We start from the raw sequence: 27,288 nt of genomic DNA, 5'->3' as shown, positions 1-27,288 counted from the left end.
CCAATATCAGAAGGTCATCCAGATATGGCAGAATTCTGACTCCCTGACGCCTGAGATAGGCCGTCACGACTGCCATTATTTTGGTAAATACCCGGGGAGCCGTAGATAGGCCAAAGGGTAGGTAAGAAAAAGAGCCAGCTTCCTGGTGCTGGTTCTAGTGTTCAACAACTCTTGTTCACTATATGTATAGTGAAAATACATTTAAACATTCAACATAATTATACATAAAAACCAGTATAGCAAATACTTAATTGCTTCCCTTTAGGTGACAATTCTCTTCTTATCACCTTGATAATGGCATCAATTTTGTATCATGAAAAATAGAGAATAGAAATTTTTCATAGTGTAAAATGTAACAAGAAATCTATTAGTTTCGTCCAATACATAACATTTATATACTGTGCATAAAAACTGTTTCCATAAAACAATCTTATATCAAATTCAATACCCCTGAGAGACCACTTCTCGGACACCGACATCTGTTGTTGTTTGACGACAACAATCCGCAAACTGAAGAAGTCTGCCTCCTACCCTGGGATCCCCCAGGAGGAGGCCGGCCCCATCAGGCAGAGGGTTTGTCATCCGCCTTAGAAACTGGACGTCTTGCCGGGCCAGACCTCACTTGTCGCCTTGATATTTTGCGAAAACTAGACATCTTAGAGGAAGGCTATTCCCTTGCTCTTCCCTGAGGATGGAAGGACCGAAAAGAAACCTGCCTAGACTTTACAGTCGCCATAGATGGCAGACCTACTGACTTTGAAGTTGCAAGAGTAGCAATTATTTTATCGACTCTGCTCCAAAAATTACTTTTCCATAGAAAGGTTAAAAAACTTTCAGTGCCTTCTTTGATCCTGTATCAGCTTTCCAGGATCTTAACCAAAGGGCCCTGTGTGCCAATATTGAAGCTGCTGATGCATTAGAAGCTAAAATCCAGCAACTACAGCAGCTCCTCACAGACAGGAAGCCACTGTGGGAGATACATCATCTGTTCTCTGGTAGCATTTGGTAGAGAATCTTCCAATGCTACCATCCATTCTTCAACAGCTTTGGCTACCCAGGCTCCAGCAATAGCTGGACGAGTAACAGCTCCAGATGACGAAAATATTGTTTTAATACATGCTACAATTTTTTTATCCTTGGAATCCTTCAAGGAAGATGCTGATGGAATAGGCAATGTAGCATTTCTGATTAAATGCATCACATGAGCATCCACAGTAGGAGGTACCTCCCGCTTAGTACATACAGAAGCCAGGAAAGGATACAACAATGTTATTCTCTTATTTACATAAAAATGTTTGTCAGGGTTACCCCATAGCTCCGCTATAAGCTCAGTGAACTGTTCAGATACAGGAAACTCAGTTTTGAACATCTTCCGGTGGTGATTAAACACTGGAGCCTTCTTACTATGAGCTGGTTCATCATCCTGAATATCTAGGATTGACTTAACCACCTTCACCAAAAAAGGAACATCCACTGTGGACGGATGGTCCTCCCCGAGCTAGACCCTGGAGAGGTACCTTGCGCATCATCTGCTTCCTCTTATGATGCGTGTGAATCCATATGTTGAGCAGACTGATAAAAAAACTTGCGCTTAGGCGCTTTAGCAACTAACGGTCTGCTATAAATATTAGATGGTGCCATACTCTGACTAGAATGGCCATAAACATCCTTCCAGGAAGGATGCATAGGAGGTGCAAACCTAGCATGCTGTGGACACCCCATCCAAGGAGGAATAGTGGGAGCAGCCATACGATCCACAAACTGCTTCATTACCTGGGACAAAGAGGATACCCAAGAAGGTTCTTTTCCAGGGGCAGCTAAACTTGGACTGGTGAGGTGGCTCTTTATAACAGACAACACACAAACCATCCTTAATGTCCTGAGTGGACAAATAGGCCATACAGGATTTACAAGAAATCAGCACAAAGGGCCATACTGTACCTTTTATCTTTTGACATGTTCGATAAAGGCAATAATTGCAATGTTATGTGACAGCCTTCACAAAATCTTAATGTATGTGAAGTACTCAGAGAAAAATCTCCACACCAAGAGGATGGAGAGAAAAAAACAGTGAGGATGTAGAGAAAAAAACAGTGATAGTTATAAATAATTCACAGACAAAAATAAAAGACCGACCAATACAGCAGCTAGCAAACAGTCACATACAATGCATATGTAATAAAATTACAATCGACTCTAAATCAACTACCCAAACATACACGAATGGTAAGATATAGAGCACTATATACCTTAACCAAGAGAGAGGTATACAGGGAGGCTGACCAAAATCCTCCTGAGACCAACAGCTACAGGGTGCACTGAGCATGGGCCATGAGTGTCTCATACACGTATGGAGGGTAGGTGGAGAAACCCAGACGCGAGAAACCCTTCGTGTGACTGCGACTGGGTCAGGGGAGGAGCTGCTGGGGGAGAGTCTACCTCTACTAAGCTGAGTTAACCAGCCGGGTACGCTGGCCTCATGGCAGCGGAAGCATCTGCTGCCGATCCCCGGTGTCAGACGATATGGCCCCGGTGGTGATGTAGTGAGGACGCGGACAATCCCGAGCCTTGACTACACAGGTTTCTGGTGCGTCTCTGACACCAGAAGCAAGGACTGCCGTGCACGATTCCTTGTAAGCTAATAATAACCTCCGTGCGTCCGGGTCACAGCATTGCTGCTAGCAAGTTCAACCGCAACCCGCCGAAATCACCAGCCCAGTTACTCGTGTTGCGGCCCAGTGGAGGTAGATGGAGTCGCAGTACATGCGTCTTAAATCAGACGCTTAGTACTGCCAACCCAAAAACATAAAAAATAAAATAAAACATAAAATAAAAGCTTAGGAATGCCTGAGCAGTCCCGTTACAAAGGTGCGTCTTGATCCTGCCACACCAAACGAACAACTGAAGTCCTATGGCTAGGGGCGGGCTATGTATGGAGGAGGAACCTGAGGCATCCTGGGAGCTGAAGCTTTAACTGTTTGGTGCCTGGTCTCTCCAACGATAATATCCCATGGTTCCCCTGTGGATCCCTATTGACCTTGAAGAAGAAAGGTGGTTTAGGGTAAGGGTTATAACACTTACAAAATTCTGTCAGTATTCTGACCTAACCTACAAAAACCCTCCTCTTCTGAGAACATTATATATTGTGTGTTTTGTGGATATTGGCTGATTCAGAGTTGTACGCAAACCGGATGGTATTTTATCTTAATCAGGCCCTTGATTCCAAGAAAGTTAGATGTATAATCAGGGCCGGTGCAAGGTGTCACGCTGCCCTAGGCAAAATTTTAGCCTACCACCCCTCACCTTGACTTTTGAAAAACAAATGTTACCTGCTCCTGGCTGGCGTGGCTGTGGTCCAGATACATGGATGTCTGATGTCAAATGCTGTCCCTAGTCCACTGCTGCAGTAAGATTTCTAGGTGGAGGTGGAGGGGAGATTACATGTTAGGACAAATGCTTTATTTTACTAATACAGCAATGTTTTCCTACCTCACTCATCTTCTTAGAGTTACCTAATAGATAGATACCTATCGATCTATCTATCTAGAATAAGGCAGATATATATCTAACGTTTCATTTCCTTTTATTTATGGCATTGTCATCAGGGAACACCCATAGATTAAAAGGCAATGAAACATTGGATATACAGTATATCTGTCTTATTCTACTTTATTTCATCAAGCCGTGAGTGCCGCACTGGTGGGGTCTCTACATGATTTTGGCCTGTGAGGGAACCAGGCACAGAAAACTGTATGAAGTGGTTGTGCTGGACGTTTTAGTCCAACAGGTCTGGCACTCACAGTGACATTACAGTACTTCATCCAGTACCCTCACATGAAGGTAATATATTCCAACAGGAGGTGCGGCACTCGCGCACTATAGTAAATGATCCACAACATAGCAGATGTATGCTGACATTTTGGTGCTTGATGACAGTGTATCTATTAATAAAGCTGCATTGTGGATCATTTACCATACGCTATGAGTGCCACACCTCTTGTTGGAGTATATACACCCCCAAGTACCCACACAACATTACACTATCCCCAAATAACATATATTCCCCCCTACAAAATTTGTACCCCCTAATGTTAATACACCCCCCCACAATATTATTGTACAACCCACTCCCCTTAAGTTAACATTAATAGACCCCCCCAAATAATAATAATGTGTACCTATTCCCCCATATAACACTAAAAAAAAAACACATCCCCCACAGATACTTACCTTGCATTGCAGGAGGTTCTGTGGTCTCTCTTCAGCATAAGATTCCCTGGTTCACCAAACAGAGCTGGCTGGGAAGGAATCAGTCACTGGAATGGGCGGAGCCTCTGGAGGGAGGGGGCGGAGCCTTGGGAGGGTTGGGAGAAGGGACTCCATGAAATCAGCACACTGGAGGCTGGTCCTGGGAGAGGGAACCGCCACCATGCAGTGAGGGAAATGGGCGGGGGTGGGCACTGCTGCTGCTGGCTGCACTGCACAGACATGTCAGACTGTGACATGTCTGCACTGCAGTCTCAACCAGACAGCAACTGGCAAGTGTGGGGGAGGCGGCCGCAGCATACAGGGTCCGTGGCCGCCGCCAGTGTTATTACTGTGTTGGCAGCCTCACTGCCGCGCCCCTCAGGTGCCGGCCCTCTAGGCAGCTGCCTAAAGCAGCCTAATGGAAGCGCCGGCCCTGTGTACAATACCTTCTATTTTCCTTAATGCGCTCAGCCTAATCCCGTGCAGATGACTTTTGGCTATAACTGTCAGAACAAGGAGCATTATGGGATAATGATGTACCACAAAAACAAACTGATTAAGTCCTACGTACGAGTCGGCTGTCAGAGAATGGTGAGTTTTCCTTTTAATGTATGGTTATTACTGTATACTTGCTACTGTAGAACAACTGTTTCAAACTGATTTATTTTTTTTGTTATTTTTTTTAGGCCACCGGAATGGGCGTTGGTGTTGTTGGGGTTATTGAATGTAATTACTTACAGGTCACGCATAACAAACAAGATTTTGATCTCACCAATGACTATATGTGAGTACTGTATATAAGAAATATGTAGCAATAAATTTACCATACTGTGTTATAAAGCATGTGAAATCCTGACTCTCATTTCCCAGGTGTACACTTACTGCATTGCGAAGAAAGCTGAACCTTTACTGGAAATTGGTGCAAAAAAAGAAGATAACTGATTTTTCAGGTGTTCCGGTGGAAGATCGGCCGTAAGTGAGATCACTGTATATCAGGATAACCTAGGTTAGGTGGGGAGGTAAAATTATATATAAAGCAATTGGAGAATAGGTGAGGTCTGCTAGTTATGTAATAAAGCATGCAAAAGTAATAAGAAAAAATAGTTGCCTTTACAGTGCACCTAGGCCTTGTAGATTATTATATGGTCATGGTGTGTCTTGTAAGGTTACATGGAAAGGGACTGGGGGAGATATGCCAATGCTTAATGTCACTTGTCACTTTTTGTTTTCTTAATTCTTTAGTTTGAGAAATACAAAAAGCCAACCAGTATCACATGTAAATGGCATAAATTTATGTAAGCTAAATATCACCAACCTGACCATCTGCTTTTATATATGGCAGAAACGCAAAACACAAAAAAGGGGAAGTGAAGGTGACAGAGATATAAATTGGGTGAAAGGGGGAAGCAAAGGATGAGAAAGGGTGGAGGAATGATCCAAGACAAACAGGACTCTGACTGGAGCTCACAAGAGCATTTAGTCTTTCGAAAGAACCAGTTGGGAGAGCAGCTCCATAAGGACAGTGAGCACTCCACTTGACAAATTGCAAGTTAGGAGGTAGACATGGGTTTTAATAGGCTTGAGAGCCCTTAAACTGTTTCCAACTTATCCAAATTGCGAGTGACTCAGAGTATCTATCCAAGGCAGAGAGAAAGAAGTCATCCATCACCATGTAAAAATCTATCTTGGGCACCAGTCTCGTGCTAGAGGGAGGGGGAGGCGGGGTGAAAGGGCCCATGAACAGAGCCCTAGCAACTTTATTCATATGTTTGAGCAACAAGTTATTTTTGTACATGGCCAGAGCAATATCAGAATAAGTTAGCAACCAAAACCCAGGGACAAAGGTACAGGGTATCTTAAGATTTCTGAAGCCAAGTCTAATATTTTGGTTAAAAACTGAGTAATTAGAGGGCAATCCCGAATAAGAATTTTATAAATACCCGAGATCCTGTGAGTCAGGGATCACATAACCTCAAAGAGTTAAGAGCCGTACCTACTGCCAACAAGCCCCCCCAAGGAGGACAGATTTGGTGAAAGCAATAATAATCCCAGTGTTCAAATTGTAATTCAGTAAAGATTTTGATCTACTCCTCAAAACCATATGTACCACTCTGGCCACACCTGCCACTGTCCAGGTAGAAATAACATCCTGGCAGGTACCATTTAAGGAAAATTAGTTATGCAAGAAGTGGGCTAGGGGGGACTACTGAGGATACCCCATTCTTCAGCTGGGCACATGCGATCCGTTTTATGATATATAGTTTTGACAAGGATTGGAACAATATATTGTGCAGATCATATAGTGTGTATGCCGTATCGCACGTGCACAGAGATCGTTCATTACATTGTCCCATCTGCTGTGCTGCACGGCAGATGGGATGATGCAATGAATGATGCCATGCTGCATGGAACAATATATCGCGCAGTTGTACATTGTATCATATAAATGAATAAAATGATACTAACGCGCTGTCAATCAAGCAGCAGGTAAAAGGATTGCCAGTCCCAGTAGAAATAGAGAGGTATGTAATAGTAATGCTAAGTGCTCACAATGATGAGTTAATGAAAATTATATGCTGAGATGGACGGTTATAATTAAAAAACAATATACATTTAATTCAACATAGATGTAAAACTACACTAAAGATATTGCAGAGGATACTGCAGTAAATTCAATTCAAAATCATCAGTTGAAATTCAAGTACGAGGGTTGTTCAAAAAGTAATGCCTAAATGCTCACAACTCAAATTGTATTATAGATACAGATTTGAAAATTTGCAGTAAAATACTTTGAAGTCTTAGTAACAGAATGACTCTACTCAAAAAATTCACCATATGCCCTCAAACATTTTCTCCACCTCTCAACCCAAACTGTGAATCCACTTTGGAAAAATTCCAGTGGTTGGTGTTTGACCCAGGAACGTATGGCATTTTTAACAACCTCTATGTCTTCAAAATGTTGACCACGGTAACAGTTTTTGAGAGGGCCAAACAGATGAAAGTCAAATCAGGACTGTATGGTGGATGTGGCATTACTGCCCACCCCATTTTGGCAATGGCCGCAGATGTTGCCATCGAAGTGTGATGTCTGGCATTGTCATTGTGTAAGATGACATTTGACAGTCGAATTGTTGACCTTTTTTTGCGGATGGCTTCTTTCAACTTCTTAAGTGTAATACTGTATCGATCACTGTTGATTGATTGGTTTTGTTCCAAGTAATCGATGAGAATAACACCTCGGCAATCTCAGAAGAATGTGGCCATGACTTTGTTTACGGCTCGCTGTGATTTAAACTTTTTTGGCCTAGGTGAACTTAGGTGTTTCCATGTCTTTGATTGGGCCTTTGTTTCTGGGTCATAAAGGAATACCCAGGTCTCATCTCCTGTAATGACATTTTCCAAAAACGTCTCAGGGTTGGCTTCAAAGTTGATCAAAAGGTCATTGCACACTAACACCCTCTGGGCCTTAGGATCCCTGGTTAATTGCTTTGGAACCCATTTAGCACACACTTTATGATATCCCAAATCATTTATTAGTGTTTTTACAGTGCCATGGCTACATTCAAGTTCATCACTGATATCTCTGATGGTCACACAATGGTTTTTCAGAACATGGCATCGACTTTGTGTCGGTTCTCTGCTGTCACTGCAGTTGATGGTCTGCCACCACGAGGTTTGTCGCACACGGACGATTCTCCCAACTGAAAAAGCTTCATCCACCTTCTGACATGGCTATAGTCAATTGTACACTCACCATACACTTTTTTCAGTCTTCTGTGGATTTCTGTAGCATTGCAGCCTTCTTTTTCTAGAAATTAAATGACGGCTATTTGTTTCATCTTGGATTCCATGGTATTTCTTGGACTACCTAAACAAAACTTCAGATATAATTAGCAGACATATTAAACTACAAACTGACAAAGTTTCAAATAAATGTTGCATATTATTTCAGAGTTATGAGCATTTAGGCATTACTTTTTTTTGAACAATCCTCGTAATTCAACTGTTAGTAATTCTGGGATTAGGACTCCCTCCTTATTGTCCAAAGGATAATTGTATCATGTAGTGTGTACTGCCGGCATGATATATCATTCAATCTTGTCTTGCCGTCGCTGGGTACACCATCGTGTAGAGTGTACCCAGCTTAAGATCTCACTTTCCTCCTCACATTCAGCATGTGGCCAATTATAGGTTGAATGTTTTTTGATATCTTAGAGTACTAAGGAGGATATTTCAGGGAACATGGGGATGACATCTCTTCAAGGTCCACCAACTACCTCCCTTCAGGGCCATTTGTCCAATCCAATATTCTGTTGACTGCTATGGCTTGATACTTTGTCAATATCATGGAAAATTGTTTAATCCTTTTTATTTGTGCCAGTATAATATTGAATGCTTAAGTCTAGGTTCACTACCTCTCCACACAAAATTACGACTGGTTTTATGAGCATCAGCCAGGAAGCTGGAGGGAAGCCCTATAGGTATCTTCTGTAGTAGGTACGAGAGAATGAACATTCTTGTAATCTTCATTCTGTTCAACCACAATAACCGCTGAGAAGGCCACACCTCCAGCTCCCTGTGTATCGGGCGTAAAAGATCTTGCATTAAATAGGGAAGCTTGGTAATGAAATTAGTGCCCACAATTAGCAAGAAATACGCAAAGAGGGCAAGTCCTTCTGGGCTACTTGAACCCCTGAGATGTTTGGATTTGATCTGATCACTCTGATCTGACCCACTTTGATCTGACACACAGGACAAAGATCGGTGATGAGAGTCAGAGGCAGGCTGGGCCAGGGGGCAGGGTGCCATGTGCCCCCCGGGCCACAGCGCCATGCGGGGCATGGGCAGTCTGTGTCTCGGTGACACCGCGTGTGTAACGCTGACCGGACGGAGTTCAGTCAGCACTACACAGTGACAAACACACAGCCACTGGATCCGGCAGCTGTGTGTTTGTTTTGATCAGCAGCCAATGAGAGTCTTTCAGACTCTCATTAGCGGCTGCTGCGCCCACTGCTGGAGCCGCTCCATCTTCCGGCTCATGCAGTGGGTAATGGGATAAACGTCATGACATCACTCCCATAATGCAAAGCAGGCCGGCCCGGGAGGACAGACGGAGGAGCGGATGGCGGCAGTGGGGATTCAGGTAAGTGGTTTATTTTTTTTATTACGTGTGTCAACTGGTGGGGGGGCGTGCACTACTGGTGGCACTAGAAGGGGGGACTACTACTACTGGTGGCACTACAAGGGGGGACTACTACTACTGGAGGCAATACAAGGGGGGGACTACTACTACTCGAGGCACTACAAGGGAGGGACTACAACTGCTGGGGGCACTACAAGGGGGGGACTACTACTACTACTGGGGGCATTACAAGGTGGGGACTACTACTACTGGTGGCACTACAAGGGGGAACCACTACTGGGGTCACTACAAGGGGGAACTACTACTGAGGGCACTACAAGGAGGGGGGACTACTACTGGGGGCACTACAAGGGGGGGACCACTACTGGCGGCACTGCAAGGTGGAGACCACTACTGGGGACTACTACTGGGGGCACTTCAAGGGGGGTACTACAACTGGGGGGCTAGTACTGGGGGCACTTCAAGGGGGGCACTACAACTGGGGGGCTACTACAAGGGGGGGACTACTACTGCATTGGGGGTCTACTACTAGGGGCACTACAAGGGGGGAACTACTACTAGGGGCACTACAAGGGGGGACTACTACTAGGGGCACTACAAGGGGAGGGGACTACTACTAGGGGCACTGCATAGGGGGGAGGGGACTACTACTAGGGGCACTGCATAGGGGGAGGGGACTACCACTGGTGGCACTGCATCAAGGGACCACTGCTGGGGGCTCTATATAAAGGGCAATACTGGAGGTACTGCATAGCGGGGAGACTACAACTGGGGCCACTATTTAAGGGGCACTGCATAAGGGTTATCACTATTGGGGGTACTGCATGGGGGGTGGACTGCTACTGGGGGCACTATATAAGGGCCACTGCATTGAGGGTACCACTACTGGGGGCACTATATAAGGGGCTTACTACTGGGGGCACAAGGGGCACCTGCACAGGGGGGACCACTACTGGGCGCACTATATAAGGGGCCACTACTTGGGGCAAAAGGGGCACTGCATAGGGGGATCATTACTGGGGCACTACTGGAGGCCTGCATAAGGGGGTCCTCTCCTGGGGCACAGTGGGCACTGCATATGGGCACCATGACAGGGGGTTGCCCCATATCTTTATTTTTACTTTACATTAATCCCATATGGATCTGCCTCCTCCCTGCAAACACTTGAGGGGGGGGCGCCGTAGCATGCACGCTCTTCAGGCACCCTGGCTACACGCTACTACTCTGCCAGGGCCACCTGCATGCATTTGCCCCCCAAGCTAAAAGTTGCCAGCCTGCCCTTGGTGAGAGTGGTCGGCCCTTGTGGGTTCCATTCAAAATATGAACTCTCACAGATGCAGATTTCACCTGGTATAGGGGCAGAATCCTGTGAAGACCTCTATTACCAAGTGCCAAGCACTCCAGCAACCTCCTCATGAAACTCCAATCAATCCTATTGAATGCCTTTTTGGCGATGGTAGAAAGAAGTATTGTGGAAATGGAGGATTGAAACACATGGTGGAATAAATCAAGAACCTTTGTTTCTACCTCAGGGTCCTTAGGGATCCACAGGGATACCTTGGGTTATAGGTCTTGGCTCCACAGCCATGGGCACCACAGAGTTAAAGATGTCCTCCCAGGATGCACTGGGCCCCCTCCTATACCCCGCCCCCAGACCAAGGCACCTCAGTTTCAGTAGGTGCCCGGCCGGGAGCCGGTCATCGCAGAGGGGGGCTGTGTATAACAGCCCCTGAAGATCATCTAAGAGCGGTAGCATAGGACTGTCATGCTACCGCTCCGACACCCCCGCCGGCGCCGACCACCGGTAGTGATCCGGGGAGCTCGGCGGGCTCTTGGGGGTTCCTGCTAGTGGAACCTCCGGGGGCCTGGGACTGTGGCTGGATGTACGGGGGGCAGCAAAGGTAAGCAGCGGGCATCTGCGGTAGGCGCCCGCTGAATCACAGTCCGGCGTCCCCAGGGCTGGGGGCTCCCTGGGGACGGCAGTATAGTGGAGCCAGGCGGATGCCTGCACTCTCCACTAGACCACCAGGGATATGGGGCTGGAGCGCTGCGGAACACGCTCCAGCATCCCGGGGGGTTAATGGCCTGCCAGGGGAGGATGCCTTCCCTGTAGCGCACAGGAGGCTCCTCCCCATCACTGCTGTCGGCACCTTACATTAAGGCTTTGGCGGGCTGAGGCAGTGATCCTCCCCAAGCCCGCCCCTTCATCCTCCGTCGGCCATTTTATGTGATGCTGTGGTGACAGGGTGCGGAGCCTGGGGTGCCCCTTACATACCTCTCCTCCAGTAAAGGTCAGCGTATGTAGCGCTATCACTGCCAGGCTGTAGGTCTGTATAAGTGATAGTGCACTTAGTGCAGGGTTTCTGCATTGTATGTGACTTATGCTAGCGCTGTGTGCCTGATCTTTCTCCTGTCAGCCATTTTAGCTATCCCTATTTCTTCCTCCTGACCAGCCCTCTCAGTGCCAGTACTGTCAGGGTAGGAATTTATCTCACAGTTTTAGATTATTTCTGTGAGAGGTGTGTCACATACTACTATGTCCAGTGAGGACTCTGTTAGAGGAGCACCTCTCCTAATTTCCTGCTCCAGATGTAAAGCAGGTGTGGGGGAGGGGGCGGTACTCCAGGATGGGTTATGTGCTGCATGTTTGGCCATCCCCGGTACCTCTGCTGTACCCAGCACCTCTCAGGAACCACCTTGGGCTTGTTTTGCACAAGCCCTGACTGTTCTTGTAAATAGGCTTGCAGCCCCTCCTACATTTCCACAATTGGGGTTTGCACAGCAGGCGATAGTCCCGCCTCCTGTTCTGGGAGTTCCGGGACCAATAGTAATGCAGTGCCCCCCGCAACAGGTCCTTAATCAGGCTGACCCAGGTTTGTCTGATTCTGGGGTGCGGAGCACTCAGCAGGATCAATCCAGACCTGCTAAAAGACCGCTATTGTCATATCCATCCGCTCAGGATGAGGAGGATGACGGGTCGTCTGATGAGGGCGAAATTGTAGATTTTTCGGACACTGACACTCCTCAAACAGAGGCCAAGTCTAGCATTTACATTCCAGGCCTCATACGGGCAGTCCGTGCGTCCATGGTAATTACTGACGACAACTTACCTGCAGCGCCTACTCATGCTTATTTTAAAGAGGTTAAAGGAGCTGCAGCAGTTTTCCCTCTATCTGGTCAGCTAGTTGATCACATGGAGGAGGCCTGGAAATCTCCAGGAAAAAGATTTCAACCTCACAAGCGTCTGGCACGTACTTATCCCTTTGCGGAAGATTACTTCACTAAATGGGAGTCTCCTCCTCAGGTGGATTCTCATGTTACGCGCTTAGTAAAGAGCGCAACTTTACCTATGCCGTCTATGTCTTCTCTGACGGATACTACAGACCGTAAGGTGGAGGTGTGTCTTAAGTCCATCTATTCCCTTGCTGGAGGAGCATCTAGACCAGCTATGGCTGTCTGCTGGGTGGCCCAGGCTATGGAAAGGTGGGCGGACGCTTTGGAGACATCATTCGCTTCTGAGGGTACCAGCGAACAGGTTATGTTAGTGGGTAACCTTCGGGATTCCGCTACGTACATTAACGAGGCAGCTTTGGATTTGAGCCTGCTTACTTCTAGGATTTCTGCGGCGGCTGTGGCCGCTCGACGCTCCTTGTGGTTACGTTCGTGGAGGGCGGACGCTGAATCCAAGAAAGGCTTGGAATGCTTACCCTACAATGGGCAGGTCCTGTTTGGACCAGCCTTGGACAAAATAGTAGACACATTGGCGGCTACCAAATCTGCGTGTCTACCCTCAGCCCCGACTCCGTCTGGGTCTAAAAATCCGTCCTTTCGGCCCTATCGCCCTCCGGGAAAACCTAGGGTTCAGTCCTTTCTGAGACCTTCAGGTCCCAAAAAGACCACTAAGAACAAGAAGCAAGCTTGGAGTACCAGACGTCCAGCTGCCAAGCCGGACGACAAACCCTCAGCCTTACGGGTTGGGCCTCCCCTTGGGGGATCCCAGGGTGGGAGGCCGACTTCTGCAATACGCCCAGTGTTGGTTCAAAACCACCACAGACACTTGGGTACGGGAGGTAGTATCTCAAGGATATGCCCTCTCCTTCCGCAGAAGACCTCCTCATCAGTTCTTTATAACAGCAGGTCCTTCAGATCCAATGAAGGCTCTAGTGATCCAAGAGTCGGTGCGTTCTATGCTTCAAATGGGAGTAATAGAACCTGTTCCGTTATCCCTGAGAGGGACCGGATATTACTCCAACCTTTTTCTGGTTCAAAAACCAAATGGATCATACCGACCTATACTCAACCTCGTCCCTGAACAAGTTTTTAAGGGTCCCTCTGCGTTCTATTGTTTTAGCTATGCAGCCTGGGGATTTTATGGTGTCCCTGGATATTCAGGATGCTTACCTGCATATCCCCATTGCCAGGGTTCATCAGCGTTACCTCAGATTTACAGCGTTGGACCTCCATTACCAGTTTCAGGCCCTACCGTTTGGGCTTTCCATGGCTCCTCGGGTGTTCACAAAAGTAATGGCGGTCATGGCGGCACACCTGCGGTTGCAGGGAGTTCGCCTGTTACCTTACTTGGACGACCTTCTGTTATTGGCAGGTTCGCCACAAGTCCTTTGCAGCCATCTACAACTGACAATATCAGTATTGCAGGCTCACGGCTGGATAGTGAATTGGAAGGAGTCCTCTCTAATTCCTTCTCAGAGAATGGTCCATCTCGGGGCATTGTTGGACTCTCAGCAACAGAGGATCTTTTTGACGGAGGAAAAGATAGCCCTGTTGCAGTCCAAGATACGCAATGTTCTAAGCAGTCGCCGAGTGTGTCTTCTCTCGGCAATGAAGTTACTGGGATCCATGGTGTCAACGTTCGACATGGTGGAGTATGCCCAGTTCCACTCCAGGACTCTACAAATGTTGATCCTGTCCAGATGGGACAGAAATCCCCGTCGAATAAAGACGCAGATGATCAGGCTCACTCCAGAAGTGCGCCTGTCTTTGACGTGGTGGTTAAAAAAGTCTCATCTCAGCAGGGGACATCCGTTTTGGATTTCGGATTGGGTCCTTCTAACAACGGATGCTTGCCTTCGGGGCTGGGGTGCTGTGACAGGCCCACATGTCTTCCAGGGCCGGTGGACGTCGGAGGAATCGAACCTGCCAATCAATATATTGGAAATTCGAGCAGTGTTCAGGGCGCTGCAACATGCAAGACCGTTCCTGCTACCGAAACCTGTGCAGGTTCAGTCAGACAACGCCACCACGGTGGCTTACCTAAATCGTCAGGGAGGAACTCGAAGCCAAGCGGCTCTAAAGGAGGTGTCCCGCATTCTGACTTGGGCAGAAGGCAATCTGCCGGCCATTTCGGCCGTCTTCATTCCGGGTGTGCTGAACTGGGAGGCGGACTTCCTCAGCCACCACGATGTACACCCGGGGGAATGGTCTCTTCACCAGGAGGTGTTCCAACTCCTGGTGGACAAGTGGGGTCTTCCCGAAATAGACCTCATGGCCTCCAGACACAACCGCAAGCTGTGGGCGTACGGATCCCGAACAAGAGACACGGGAGCTCTCCTGGTGGACGCTCTGTCGGCACGGTGGAACTTCCAATTCGCGTACCTGTTTCCTCCATTCTCCCTGCTGCCTCGAGTAATTCGAAAGTTCAGGCAGGAAGGAGGCAAGATCCTGCTGGTGGCCCCTGCGTGGCCCAGAAGGAGTTGGTACTCTGATCTCCAGTGTCTATCCATCGACACTCCTTGGCTGTTACCTCAGAGGCCGGACCTATTGTCTCAGGGTCCTTGTCTCTACCCGGACCTGAGTCGGCTATCTTTGACGGCATGGCTCTTGAGGCTTCCCTCTTGAGGTCCAAGGGTTTCTCTAGAGCGGTGGTCAATACCATGTTACATGCTCGTAAGCCGGCTTCAGCTAGAATTTACCACAGGGTGTGGCATACCTATTTTGAGTGGTGTCGCCCTAAAGCGTACGATCCTTGCGAGTTTAGAATATCGAGAGTGTTGGCTTTCCTTCAGGCAGGCTTGGATTTAGGTCTACGCCTTGCTTCACTGAAGGTGCATGTTTCTGCCCTGTCGGTTTTGTTTCAACGAAGGATTGCCACGCGGCCTGATATCCGTACCTTTATGCAGGGTGTCCTTCGCATCCAGCCTCCCTATGTCCATCCGGTAGCTCCATGGGATCTGGCTGTGGTCCTGAAGGCGCTACAGGATCCTCCATTTGAACCTCTGGGTTCTGTGGATCTGAAATGGCTTACGGCAAAAACAGTGTTCCTTCTGGCTATTGCTTCAGCCAGAAGGGTGTCGGATTTGGGGGCTCTTTCGTGTCGTCCCCCATTTCTAATTTTTCATTCGGACAGGGCGGTACTTCGTACCCGTCCCGAATTCCTTCCTAAAGTAGTGTCTAGTTTCCACATTAACAAGGAAATTGTGGTCCCAGCCTTTAATTCATCTGATCTCTCAGCTGGTGGGGCTTCTTTGGATGTGGTACGGGCTCTGCAGATTTACGTGGACCGTACCAGTTCTTTGAGAAAATCGGACTTTTTGTTCGTCCTATATGGATTTCATAAGAGGGGTTGGCCTGCCAATAAACAGACTTTGGCACGCTGGATCTGCATGGCGACCTCTGAGTCATACACTCACGAGGGACTCCCAGTGCCACCCTCTGTGAAAGCTCATTCTACAAGATCTGTGGGACCTTCGTGGGCAGCTCGACGTGGCGCCTCAGCTCTTCAGCTTTGTAAGGCGGCCACGTGGTCCTCTGTCCATACTTTCGTCAAGCATTACGCCTTTGACACATTTGCTTCTCAGGATGCTTCCTTCGGGCGGCGGATTCTCCTCTCGGCACAGGAGCGTCCCACTCCCTTGAAGGATACTGCTTTGGGACATCCCCAAGGTATCCCTGTGGATCCCTAAGGACCCTGAGGTAGAAAACAGGAGATATGGTAAGAACTTACCTTTGTTATCTCCGTTTCTACGAAGTCCTTAGGGTCCACAGGGCGCCCGCCCTGACGCCCTGTGCTTCCGTAGGGTGTTGTTCTGGTCACCAGTTTTCTGTCTCCCTTTTCTAAGAGAATGTGAATCTTGTGTGTTCCAGACTTTCTTCTTCCTTTTTCCTCACTCCCGGCCTATGGCTTGATACTAAAACTGAGGTGCCTTGGCCTGGGGGCGGGGTATAGGAGGGGGCCCAGTGCATCCTGGGAGGACATCTTTAACTCTGTGGTGCCCATGGCTGTGGAGCCAAGACCTATACCCCAAGGTATCCCTGTGGACCCTAAGGACTTCGTAGAAACGGAGATAACAAAGGTAAGTTCTTACCATATCTCCTGTTTTTATAACACCTACTGTAACCTCCATACCTGGTACAAAGCCCACCTAATCTGTGTAAACCAGTATTGGGAGATGAGGCTGGAGACGATTGGCTAGGAGTTTTGCATACAATTTTATATTGATGTAATGTAACAAAATATGGTGGTAACTGCAGAACATGGCTTGGGCCTTGTCCCCCATCCCCTTCAGAATACACACAATATCCTCTATATGGGCCTCTAGAGACTGGGCTAAGAAGGTTCTCCTTTCTGATACCATGATAAAAGCTTGCAGTAGCATTGGGAGAAGTTGATTTTTAAATGTTTTATAATAGGTGATTGAAAATCCATCCAGACCCAAGATTTTATCAAGAGAGGATGATTTAATGGCATCCTGTAGTTCTCATTCTGTGAAGGGGAAATCCAGTGCCTGCGATACAGACTCAGGGAGCAGAGGGAAGCCAATGTCCCCAAGATTTTTCCAAATCTCCTCCTATCGAGACAAAGCTTCCCGTTGAGTGTGTGATAGAGCCAAACTATAGAGTTTAGTGTAGAAAGACTAAAATGCCTTTACTATATGTGAGTCTTTGTATTTCATAACTCCCTTATCATATTGGAAACATCGAAAATTGTGTATAACAAAAAGGGGTTTAGATTCCTTGGGGTAAATTTACTAAGAATCGTTTCTGGCCGTATTTAAACATGCTTGGCGTCACAGGGACTCGCATGAGTTTTTTATGCCCCAGATCATGAAATCACTAAGAATCGTGTTTGGCTGACTATTTTGATCCGATGGTGATGCTGATCGTGTTGATTGCATGCGAGTTCAGTCATATTGGCTCTATCGACTGTGCTGAGTACTACACAGATCAGTGTATTCTGTGCAGTGGTTCTGTGTTTTATTTGTTAAAGAAAGGTTTAAAAATCAGAAAGAAAATCAGCATTGGGTCTTCCCGTTACCCCCTCTTCCCCAAAAGTACAACCAGCCCCGGATCTCTGAGCCTGTTCTGGTAAAGGAAAATCATGGGAAAATCCGGCGTGGGCTTCCCCCTATTTTCCTATATCCAGTACCGGGCTGAACCATAGCAAGGGGAGGACACTGCGTAGGGCTGTCCTGTCAAAGTATTACCCAGCCCCAATCTGGAAATCCTCGGAAAGTGGGGACTTCAAAGATAAAATTAGGCCCCCCTCCCAAGGTTCAACCCGCATCCCTGGAGGCGGTGGATGTGGGGGTAATGTGTCAAAGTTATAAATAATATTGTTCTTTATAGCGGGACTACAGGTCCCAGCAAGCCTACCCCAAGTCACTTGTAGAACCACAAGTGCCAGCTAGCCGTTGGCACCTGTAACCCCACTGAAATAAATATTTTTTAAAAAGGAAAAAAAAAAGACACACACCAAAGGATTTATTCCTTTATTACACATTTACACACACTCATGCTACACACTTATCTGCTTCCTGGAGGTGGTCAGTCCCTGTCTCCAGGTAGAATCCTAGGTCTTCTGAAAAAAAAAAAAGCAAACAGAAATCGCAGTCCCCGCTGACCCACTATACTCTGCAATTCAGTATAGTGCGCTGCAGGGGCTGGCTGGCAACTTTTAGCCTGGGGGGCAAATGTATGCAGGTGGCCCTGGCAGAGGAGTAGCGTGTAGCCAGGGTGCCCGAAGTACATGCGTGCTTAGGCGCCCCCCCCCTCAAGTGTTCCAGGGAGCCGGAAGCTCCATATGGAATTAATGTAAAGTAAAAATAAAGATATGGGGCAGCCCCCTGTAGTGGTGCCCATATGCAGTGCCCCCTGTTCCCCAGGAGAGGACCACCTTATGCAGACCACCAGTAGTGCCCCTAGTAGTGATCCTCTTATGCAGTGCCTCTTATACAGTGCCGCCAGTAGTGGTCCCCCCTGTGCAGTGCCCCTTGTGCCCCCAGTAGTAAGCTCCTTAAATAGTGCCCCCAGTAGTGGTACCCCCTATGCAGTGCCCCCAGTAGTAGTCCCCCCCTTGTAGCTTGTAGTGCCCCCAGTAGTAGTCCCTGCCTTGTAGTGCCCCCAGTAGTAGTCCCTGCCTTGTAGTGCCCCCAGTAGTAGTCCCCCCTTGCAGTGCCCCCAGTAGTGCCCTCCCCCTTGTAGTCCCCCCCCTTGCAGTGCCCCCAGTAGTGCAATCCCTCTTGTAGTGCTCCCAGTAGTAGTCCCCCCCTTGTAGTGCCCCCAGTAGTAGTCCCCCCATTTTAGTGCCCCCAGTAGTAGTCCCCCCTTGTAGTGCCCCCAGTAGTAGTCCCCCTTTGTAATGCCCCCAGTAGTAGTCTCCCCCTTGTAGTGCCCCCAGTAGTAATCCCCCCTTGTTGTGCCCCCAGTAGTAATCCCCTTGAAGTGCCCCCAGTAGTAATCCCCCCTTGTTGTGCCCCCAGTAGTAATCCCCCTTGAAATCCCCCCCTTGTAGTGCCCCCCAGTAGTAGTCCTCCCCGTTATAATGCCCCCAGTAGTAATCCCCCTTGTAGTAGTCCCCCAGTAGTAGTCCTCCCCCTTGTAATGCCCCCAGTAGTAGCCCCCCCACCCAGTAGAGGAACACGTAATAACAAAAAAACAAAAAACACTTACCTGAAACCCCGCTCCTGGTCCCGCCGCTGCTATCAGCTCCTCCGTCCGTCCTCCCGGGCCACTTTGCATTATGGGAGAGACATCATGACGTTATGTCATCTCTCCCATTACCCACTGCGGGAGCCGGAAGATGGCTCCCGCAGTGGGAGCAGCAGCAGCCGATGAGAGGCTGACAGACTCTCATCAGCTGCTGAAACAAACACACAGCTGCCGGCACCGGCGGCTGTGTGTTTGGCACTGTGTAGCGCTGACCGAACTCCGTCCTGTCAGCGCTACATGCGCAATGCAGTCTGTGTCACAGTGACACAGACTGCCCGCGACCTGCATGGCGCTACGGCCCAGGGGGCACATGGTACCTGCCCCCGGCCCAGCCGAATGATGGAATCCACATGCAATATAGCCATGATTGGCTAAGAGTCAGACCGCTTTTAGCCAATCAGCGGGTGCTGTCATGGAAAGAGTCCCCACGCTGATTTTCTTCTGCTTTTTAACCCTTTCTTTAACATATAACACACAGAAGTGATCTGTGCAGTGCTTCGGCAGAACACGCAGCTCACAGGCACTTCTGTGAGTGTTTTGCACTCATGTTTGCCTTTAGTAAATCTCTGAGTTGCAAAATTGAGAGAAACTTGCACGGGAATGCAATCCTGGCCAGACACAATTCTTAGTAAATTTACCCCCTGCACTGGAGAATCACATGTAATTCTTCTGTATACATTACAAATAGAGATGTAAATATAAAAAGCAAAGAACGGTAGCAGGTGCTCCCAAAGCTGAGGAATAATTCAGTAATAATACAATGATTACAAGCAGGGCTGCCATCAGTAATGGTGGGGCCCGGGACTGACAAAATAAACAGGCCCCCCCCCCAGGTTATTAGACCCAGTCCCTGCCCAGCTTTTTTTTTTTCTTTACCCCCCCCTCCCGCAGGTTGTTAAACCCAGTCTCTGCCAGCTTTTTTTTTACCATCCCCCCCAGGGTATTAAACCTAGTCTCTGCCAGCTTTTTTTTTTTACCCCCCTCCCCCCCAGGGTATTAAACCCAGTTTCTGCCCAGCTTTTTTTTTTTACCCCCTCCCCCCCAGGGTATTAAACCCAGTCTCTGCCCAGCTTTTCTTTTTACCCCCTCCCCCACAGGGTATTAAACCCAGTCTCTGCCCAGCTTTTCTTTAAACCCCCTCCCCCACAGGGTATTAAACCCAGTCTCTGCCCAGCTTTTTTTTTTACCACCCCCCCAGGGTATTAAACCCAGTCTCTGCCGGCTGTGCACAGTTTTCAATTTCACTTACCTTATTTACTTCTTCTCTGCCTCTTCCCCAGCACTGCAGACGCTGGCTGCTCCAGCTCCTCTCTATCTGCGGCTCCTCCTCCAGGCTCTCCCTTCAGTGGCGCATCGCGACATAATGACGTCACGCACGCCGACTTCAAACTAGAAAACTTTATTGACCATAGGGGGCAGGCGCAGGCGGGTGTTTATCATGTAGTTTGGTGGAGGAGCGGCCGAGCAGACTCGCTGCCTCCTCCATTTATGGGGACCAGGTTGGCGGCCTGTAACAGTGGCGCCGGTGGCTGGGCCCTTTTTCTTCTGTTCACGGACTGCAGTCTGTGCAGTATTGATAGCGGACAGGCCCCAGCGGGCCCCCCCTTCTTCAGCCAGGGTCCGGGCCCGGGACTCCAGTACCCGCAGTCCCCCCCTGACGGTGGCCCTGATTACAAGAGAGACAGAGATGTATACAGGGCACACTATGGGTCGTGTAGTCATAATATTAAAGGGCCAATGTAGCAATAATCATTACAATGACAGGGTTATTAACAGTAAGAATCGAGCAGATGCGTCACCGGGTTTGGTGACACTCGGTGTGCACTCTCTGACTGGCCCAGTGTCCCTGCGCCTGAAAAGGGTGCGTGGCCTAAAGTAAAGGGGACGTGGCCTCACCTGGATCCCGTTGACGTCACTCCAGGGCCAGCCCAGCATCCCTGGAGATGCTGGGCTGCCCCCCGAGACTGGGCTGTCTGCTCCTCTTCTGTGACAAGAGCCAAGTGCTGCAGGAGAATGTCACACTGCAGCACTCTGCTCCTGTCACTGCAGAGAAGCCAGCACTTTGGTGACACCCGGGTGCGGCCCGCACTCCCCTCATGATGCCACTGGAATCGAGATAGATATTTTTATTTAAAATTTCCACACTATGTACTAAAGTTATGTCGCAGGGACAGTGGTAGCAAGAATCTCTGTCACTGCGAGTTACACCACTAATATAGGAGGAGTCTTTAATACTTTTGAAAAACTCCCCCAGGGAATCGAACACTGGGCATGTCAGGTTCTGGAGCCAGATGGAGGCTGTGGGAGAGGAATCAGAAGATCCTTCCCGTGCGAGAATGTCAATATACATATGTGCCCATGTACATCTATCCTCCATGCGCTACAAGACGTGCCACACATAACACGTCAGCTCAGTGTGATTCGGTAGTGCCGAGCAGTTTTTTGTGCATTTTTACCTTCAAATGCGTCTTATTCACACAACGATTCGAATAGATAGCACAAGCAGCTTCTGATTATAATGATATGCAGCATGCCTATGTTCTGTGTGTGACTGCGGGTCTACCTTCATGCAAAACACTACATTACAGTTTTACAGCGACTGACACTGTAACGTAGCGTTTTGCAGGCAGATTACACCCGCAGTCGGTAAAAAGATGCATGAAAAAACGCTCGGCGCTACTGAGTCACGCCACGGCATGGCGTGACTAAAAGGGTTGTTTAACGCGCAAGGAGGCTAGATGTATGTAGGTTTATGCCCTATGAGGATGGCTTAAACCAATTGGGCCAATTTAAGAAAAGATTTGCTTTTTGGAATTTGGTACATAGTGGTCAGATCATAGTCCCTATTGATAATATTGGGGACTGCGGTCTGCACCAATAGTTATAAAGAAACATTAAATCTGATGGCTGATAAGAACCACTTGTTACCTACTACTGAGATCTTCTGCTTTATAGCAACAACCCGTTGTTCCCATAGAGTAGAATATACTCACCGGTACTTAGGCGACCCCCAGGACTTAAGCTCAGGCTTATGCATTACAAGAGTGATCGCAGGATATAGGCTGGAGACGGAGTGCATACGGATACACTAGGAGGTCAGGGTAATAGCAAATCCAGAACAAGCATCTACAGGGTTAATAGCAGCACAGAATATCTGGATAGCAATTAGGTGGAGTTAGCAGATAGCCACGATTATCCACACAGTAAAGGTGCATACACACTGGGCGACCTAGCGATTCACCGATAACGATCAACGATTGTTTAGAAATTTCCTGTCCTCACTGGTGGACAATGTCGTTCACTTCGTTAATTTTTAATGAACGATATTATGGCCGATTTTATAAACAATCCACGATAAACGATGTCGTCAACCGATATTGAAAGCCATTTGAATGGGACAATATAGTTTATCGTTTTCTAAAATACAGACCGATATGAATGAAATACACAACGATATCGTTCAAATCGGCCTGCATGTACTGGCGATAAACGACACAGATAAACAACAAACGGGAGCGCGCAATATCGTGATCGTTCATCGTTTTTTGCAAAAAAAACCCCGATTTTTTTAAACGATTGGACGATAACGATATCTTTATCGTTAAATTGGTCACAAAATCGCCCAGTGTGTATGCACATTTAGACTTGAAGGTGTAGCCACAGCCAGAATCAATACAGTAAATAAATATAAATATATACAGCCACAAGCAGGCGGCACTCCACTAAATGCAGACTCCTCACACGGATATCAATCAACGTTTCGAGGGTACTTTATTCCCTCGTCATCAGGATAATAAGACATTGTCATATGTTGCTATTGAGTAGCTGATGCATCTTTTATTGTGTTAGTCGATGTGGATAGATCTTACATCTTTGTTTTTTGCTGTTCTGCTGGTCTTATATGTAAACACATTTGTTGGTATTATGTATTCACAGGTCGGTTGCCGCGACGATGGGCGATGAGGAATGACGTCAGTGTGACGCAACTTCCTGTTTCCCCTCGGACCGGCGCCGCATGTGGTGATGGTGGCGGGTATTTAATGGTGAGTTTTTTGTACATTTTCTTATTATCCTGATGACGAGGGAATAAAGTACCCTCGAAACGTTGATTGATATCCGTGTGAGGAGTCTTCATTTAGTGGAGTGCCGTCTGCTTGTGGACTGTATTCTGTACCCGTGGTTGCGGGTTACTCAGGAGGGCACCCGGTGTTTACATTTTTGATTGAGGGAGTGCTTCCCAGCTTGCATTTTATATATATATATACCAGACTTGCCTACCTTTAGGCTGTCCCTTCCGGGAGGTGGACCACGCTCTTTACACATCAGGTGGGCGGAGCGGGGGGCGTGGCGGCTCAAAACGTCATTGTGGGCCCGCCCCCCGCTGTGCAGAGCCCGTAATACAGACACTGTACTGCGGGGGGCGGGGCTTCGATGACGCGTTTTAACGCGAATCGTGTCATCTGATCCCCCGGGCTGCATACTATGTGGCCGCCAACGGGGGGTGCGGGATGGCTGCGTCTGGTTCCGGGAGACTTGCCTGCCTTCCCGGGAGGTCGGGAGCTGCACCCGATTTTCGGGAGGCTCCCGACCAAATCGGGAGGGTAGGCAAGTATGATATATACATATATATATACACACAGCAATAGTCGACGTTTCAGAGCCCAACCAGCTCTTTTATCAAGGTGTATATATATATATATAAAAGAGTCGGTTGGGCTCTGAAACATAGGTGAAACTCAAGTAAAGCTACGTTTGCATCAAAGTCCCTGAGTGCCGCCTCAGTCTTTCTCCCACGGATCGACTATTGCTGTGTATTACCTTTTCCCTTGGAGGGCACCTGGGCATATTTTGCATTCATTTGGACTTTGAGTGCCGATTTTTCTTTCTTTTTGTGTGTGTATATATATATATATATATATATATATATATATATATATATATATGTATATAAATTAGATTGACTGTAGAGTGACTAAGTTGCTAAAATGTGCTCATAACGTGAATTCAATAAATATTAATAAGTGAACAAACCCAAGATTAAATTCATACAAATAAAGTGCCAGTGCATAAATACGTAGAAATCAATAAAAAACTATTTATTAAGAGACACAAATTCACATAATGGAAAAAATATGGGACTGGGGGGAGGGATAGAACATAGGGAATATACAATGTTATAAGGGTAAGCAATATATGCTATTCAAATGGATACCTTAGTACAGGAATATAAAAGAAGGATCAGAATAAAAGATATTTCATGTCGTTTAAAAAAGGGAGTATTCCTTTTAAAAAAAATATATATATAATAAATAAATTAGCAGCTTAACTGAGTGAGCAAAGTGGAGGTGGATTATTTCATAGGTCCAAAAGGCAAGGTCTGGTCACTCCCAACGCGTTTCGTCCATAGGACTTCATCAAGGGGATACTAGTTTGGTGGGGTATTCTCCTATTTATACCTCTACACCAGCTCATTAGAGATCAGAAGACTGCATCACTTCCTGTCTAGCAAATAAGGAAGTTTTAGTCAAATTCGACTTTTTGTAGGCTAAGTGGTTTCCAACCATGATTTATGTCCATACTATATACATTCTATATCGATTTTGAACTTTCCATATATCAGTAAAAACTTACTGTAGATCAAACACATATCATGCCAGGGCGACTTCCGCCCTTTCTCCTCTGTACTTCTGCCCTTAAAGTTTGCCTCATACACAATCTAGTCTCGTATGAGAGGGGACACGTGCTGACTGACCGCGTCATATCCGGACATGTGGTTTTCATTCCAATGGCACTTGTTACTCGCGTCCTCACCGCGCTGTCACTTCCGCCCTTCTCTGGAACAGTTCTCATGCCGTCTCCGCGTCGTCACTTCCGCCCTATGTAGTGTCGTGCTCCTGTCTTGGTACGCATCTCCTACAGCACCGGGTGATGTCATCAAGTTCCTGTTGCCCATTTGTCACTTTGCTCACTCAGTTAAGCTGCTAATTTATTTATTATATATTTATTTTTTTTAAAAGGAATGCTCCCATTTTTAAACGACATGTATTTTCTTTTTTGACATTGAGCTGATGCCTGTATATATTGGGAAGTGTTGCTGTTTTAGAGTAATTGTTAAATTGCAATACACTTGAATACCCACTCACTTTTTCTATTTTATATATATATATATATATATATATATATATATATATATATACACATACACACACACTGTGCAATGCTTGGCACTCTACCTAACTTAAGAATAAACACAGTCCTGGGTGCCTTCTCACTTAGGATGTCCAAATAGATAGTGCTGAAAGAGCGGCACTCCCAGTGTATCAAGTACTCAAAGGGTCCCAGGCCTCTCAGTAAGTTTAACGTTTCAAATTTTGTGCAAATTTTTCATCAGGTTGTTCCTGATAAATTGGAAACGTTGAACTTACTGAGAGGTCTGGGACTCTTTGATTGAGTACTTGATACACTGGGAGTAGCGCTCTTTCAGCACTATCTCTCTATCTATATGTGTATATATGTGTGTATATATGTGTATATATATTATATATATATATATATATATATCACTAAACTACAAACAAGCAGTGGCACTCTGTGTGGTTCCAATGAAAAAAACTGTATTGGATCACATCAAAAACATGACTTCCGATGTTTCAGGGCTCAGACGCCCCTTTGTCAAAGTGAAGAGATGAGAGTAAAAGATAAAGTGAAAAGCTTACCTTAATATAGGTGTATTAGCTCGCCGTGAGTGCAGGAAAAAACGAGACTCGTGGACGCGCTGGCCTGTCCTGCGTGTCTCACTTGGATGACGTCACCTGGCCGGCAGTGTCACGTTACTAGGTAGCCAAGGACGCTGTCTGGTTAGCAACGCATCTCCATAGGAAAGTAAACTGTGAATGGAACACCAAGCATATAAGAAAAATTGGAAAGAGAATTATAGAGAATAAAGACAAACACACACTATATATATATATATATATATATATATATATATATATATATATATATATATATATGTATACACACAAGATATGGATCACTAGTGTCCGGTTCGTTGGGCTCTAATACGCATATGATTGGGTGAATGAAGATGAAGATATCATTAATGATGAGACTGGACTAGGGCAAAAGTCTGCCCTAATAATGTTGGACATTTACTCTAATGTAATCATGGCTAGCATCCTTGAGGACTATAGAGGTGTGAGTCTCTGTGTGGACTCGTGTGTAACCTGATTGTGTTACTCACAACCAGTGTCCACTGTCATGAAGCAATAGAGGGATTCTGACAGAACCGAGCGGATAAGGAGGTACTATCTGGCCCGTAATACTAATCTGACACTCTCCTGTGGAGTAAATGTATGGATTTGTAAGGTAAATCATGCTAGAATACATTCCAGGGCATTTTCTTATTAAGTCCTTTAGGACTAACAGTATCTAATATATAAATCCATCTTGCTTCAACTTGGAGGAGCTTGCCGGCTCTGTCCCCACCGTGAATGGATTTGGGAATGTGGTCGATGGCTAGATGTTTCAGGCTGTCCATAGTGTGGCCCTTCTCTAAAAAATGTTGGGCTACTGGCTGGTCAGATGACTTCTTAGCCAAGGCTGCTTTGGTGGAGTGCTATCCTCTCCGTCATTGTTCTTGTGGTCTTACCCACATAAAAAAGCCCACAAGGGCAAATGGTAACTTGTACGATGAACCAGGGGAGTAGCGAGGGTGGTTCCAGTGGAGCACGAGCTCCGGGCACCAAAATTGACAGAGGGCGCCATCCAGGGTTCTGGAATTCATGGGGCGCTGCATGGTATGATGGCCGCCTGTTAGTTTTATCTTGGTTTGTTTGCTCTATGTTCTAAATAAGTTACACATCTGAGATCCGTTTCTACATTTCATGCTTCCTCAAGGTTCCCATATTGCCTCCCCTCCGGCCCTCCCTCCTCTGTGACCATCTTCTGTC

The 27,288-nt window shown here is 47.0% G+C and overlaps 1 protein-coding gene across 3 annotated transcripts in view; it reads left to right on the top strand.

The window, feature by feature from the left end:
- Positions 1 to 27,288, top strand: part of LOC148509421 (MORC family CW-type zinc finger protein 3-like) — a 266,886-nt gene that overhangs the window by 132,982 nt on the left and 106,616 nt on the right. For all 3 annotated transcript variants that reach the window (XM_088443164.1, XM_088443165.1, XM_088443163.1), the window contains exons 8-10: positions 4,720 to 4,839; positions 4,935 to 5,032; positions 5,119 to 5,220. In XM_088443164.1, coding sequence (XP_088299290.1) covers positions 4,720 to 4,839; positions 4,935 to 5,032; positions 5,119 to 5,220 — 320 coding nt within the window. The remainder of the gene's footprint in view (positions 1 to 4,719; positions 4,840 to 4,934; positions 5,033 to 5,118; positions 5,221 to 27,288) is intronic.

The sequence above is a fragment of the Taudactylus pleione genome, unplaced genomic scaffold (assembly GCF_031769625.1).
Source record: "Taudactylus pleione unplaced genomic scaffold, aTauple2 ptg000327l, whole genome shotgun sequence".
Lineage (NCBI taxonomy): Eukaryota > Metazoa > Chordata > Amphibia > Anura > Myobatrachidae > Taudactylus > Taudactylus pleione.
Note: the sequence above shows the minus strand (reverse complement) of the source record. Positions and strands in the feature narration are given on the sequence as shown.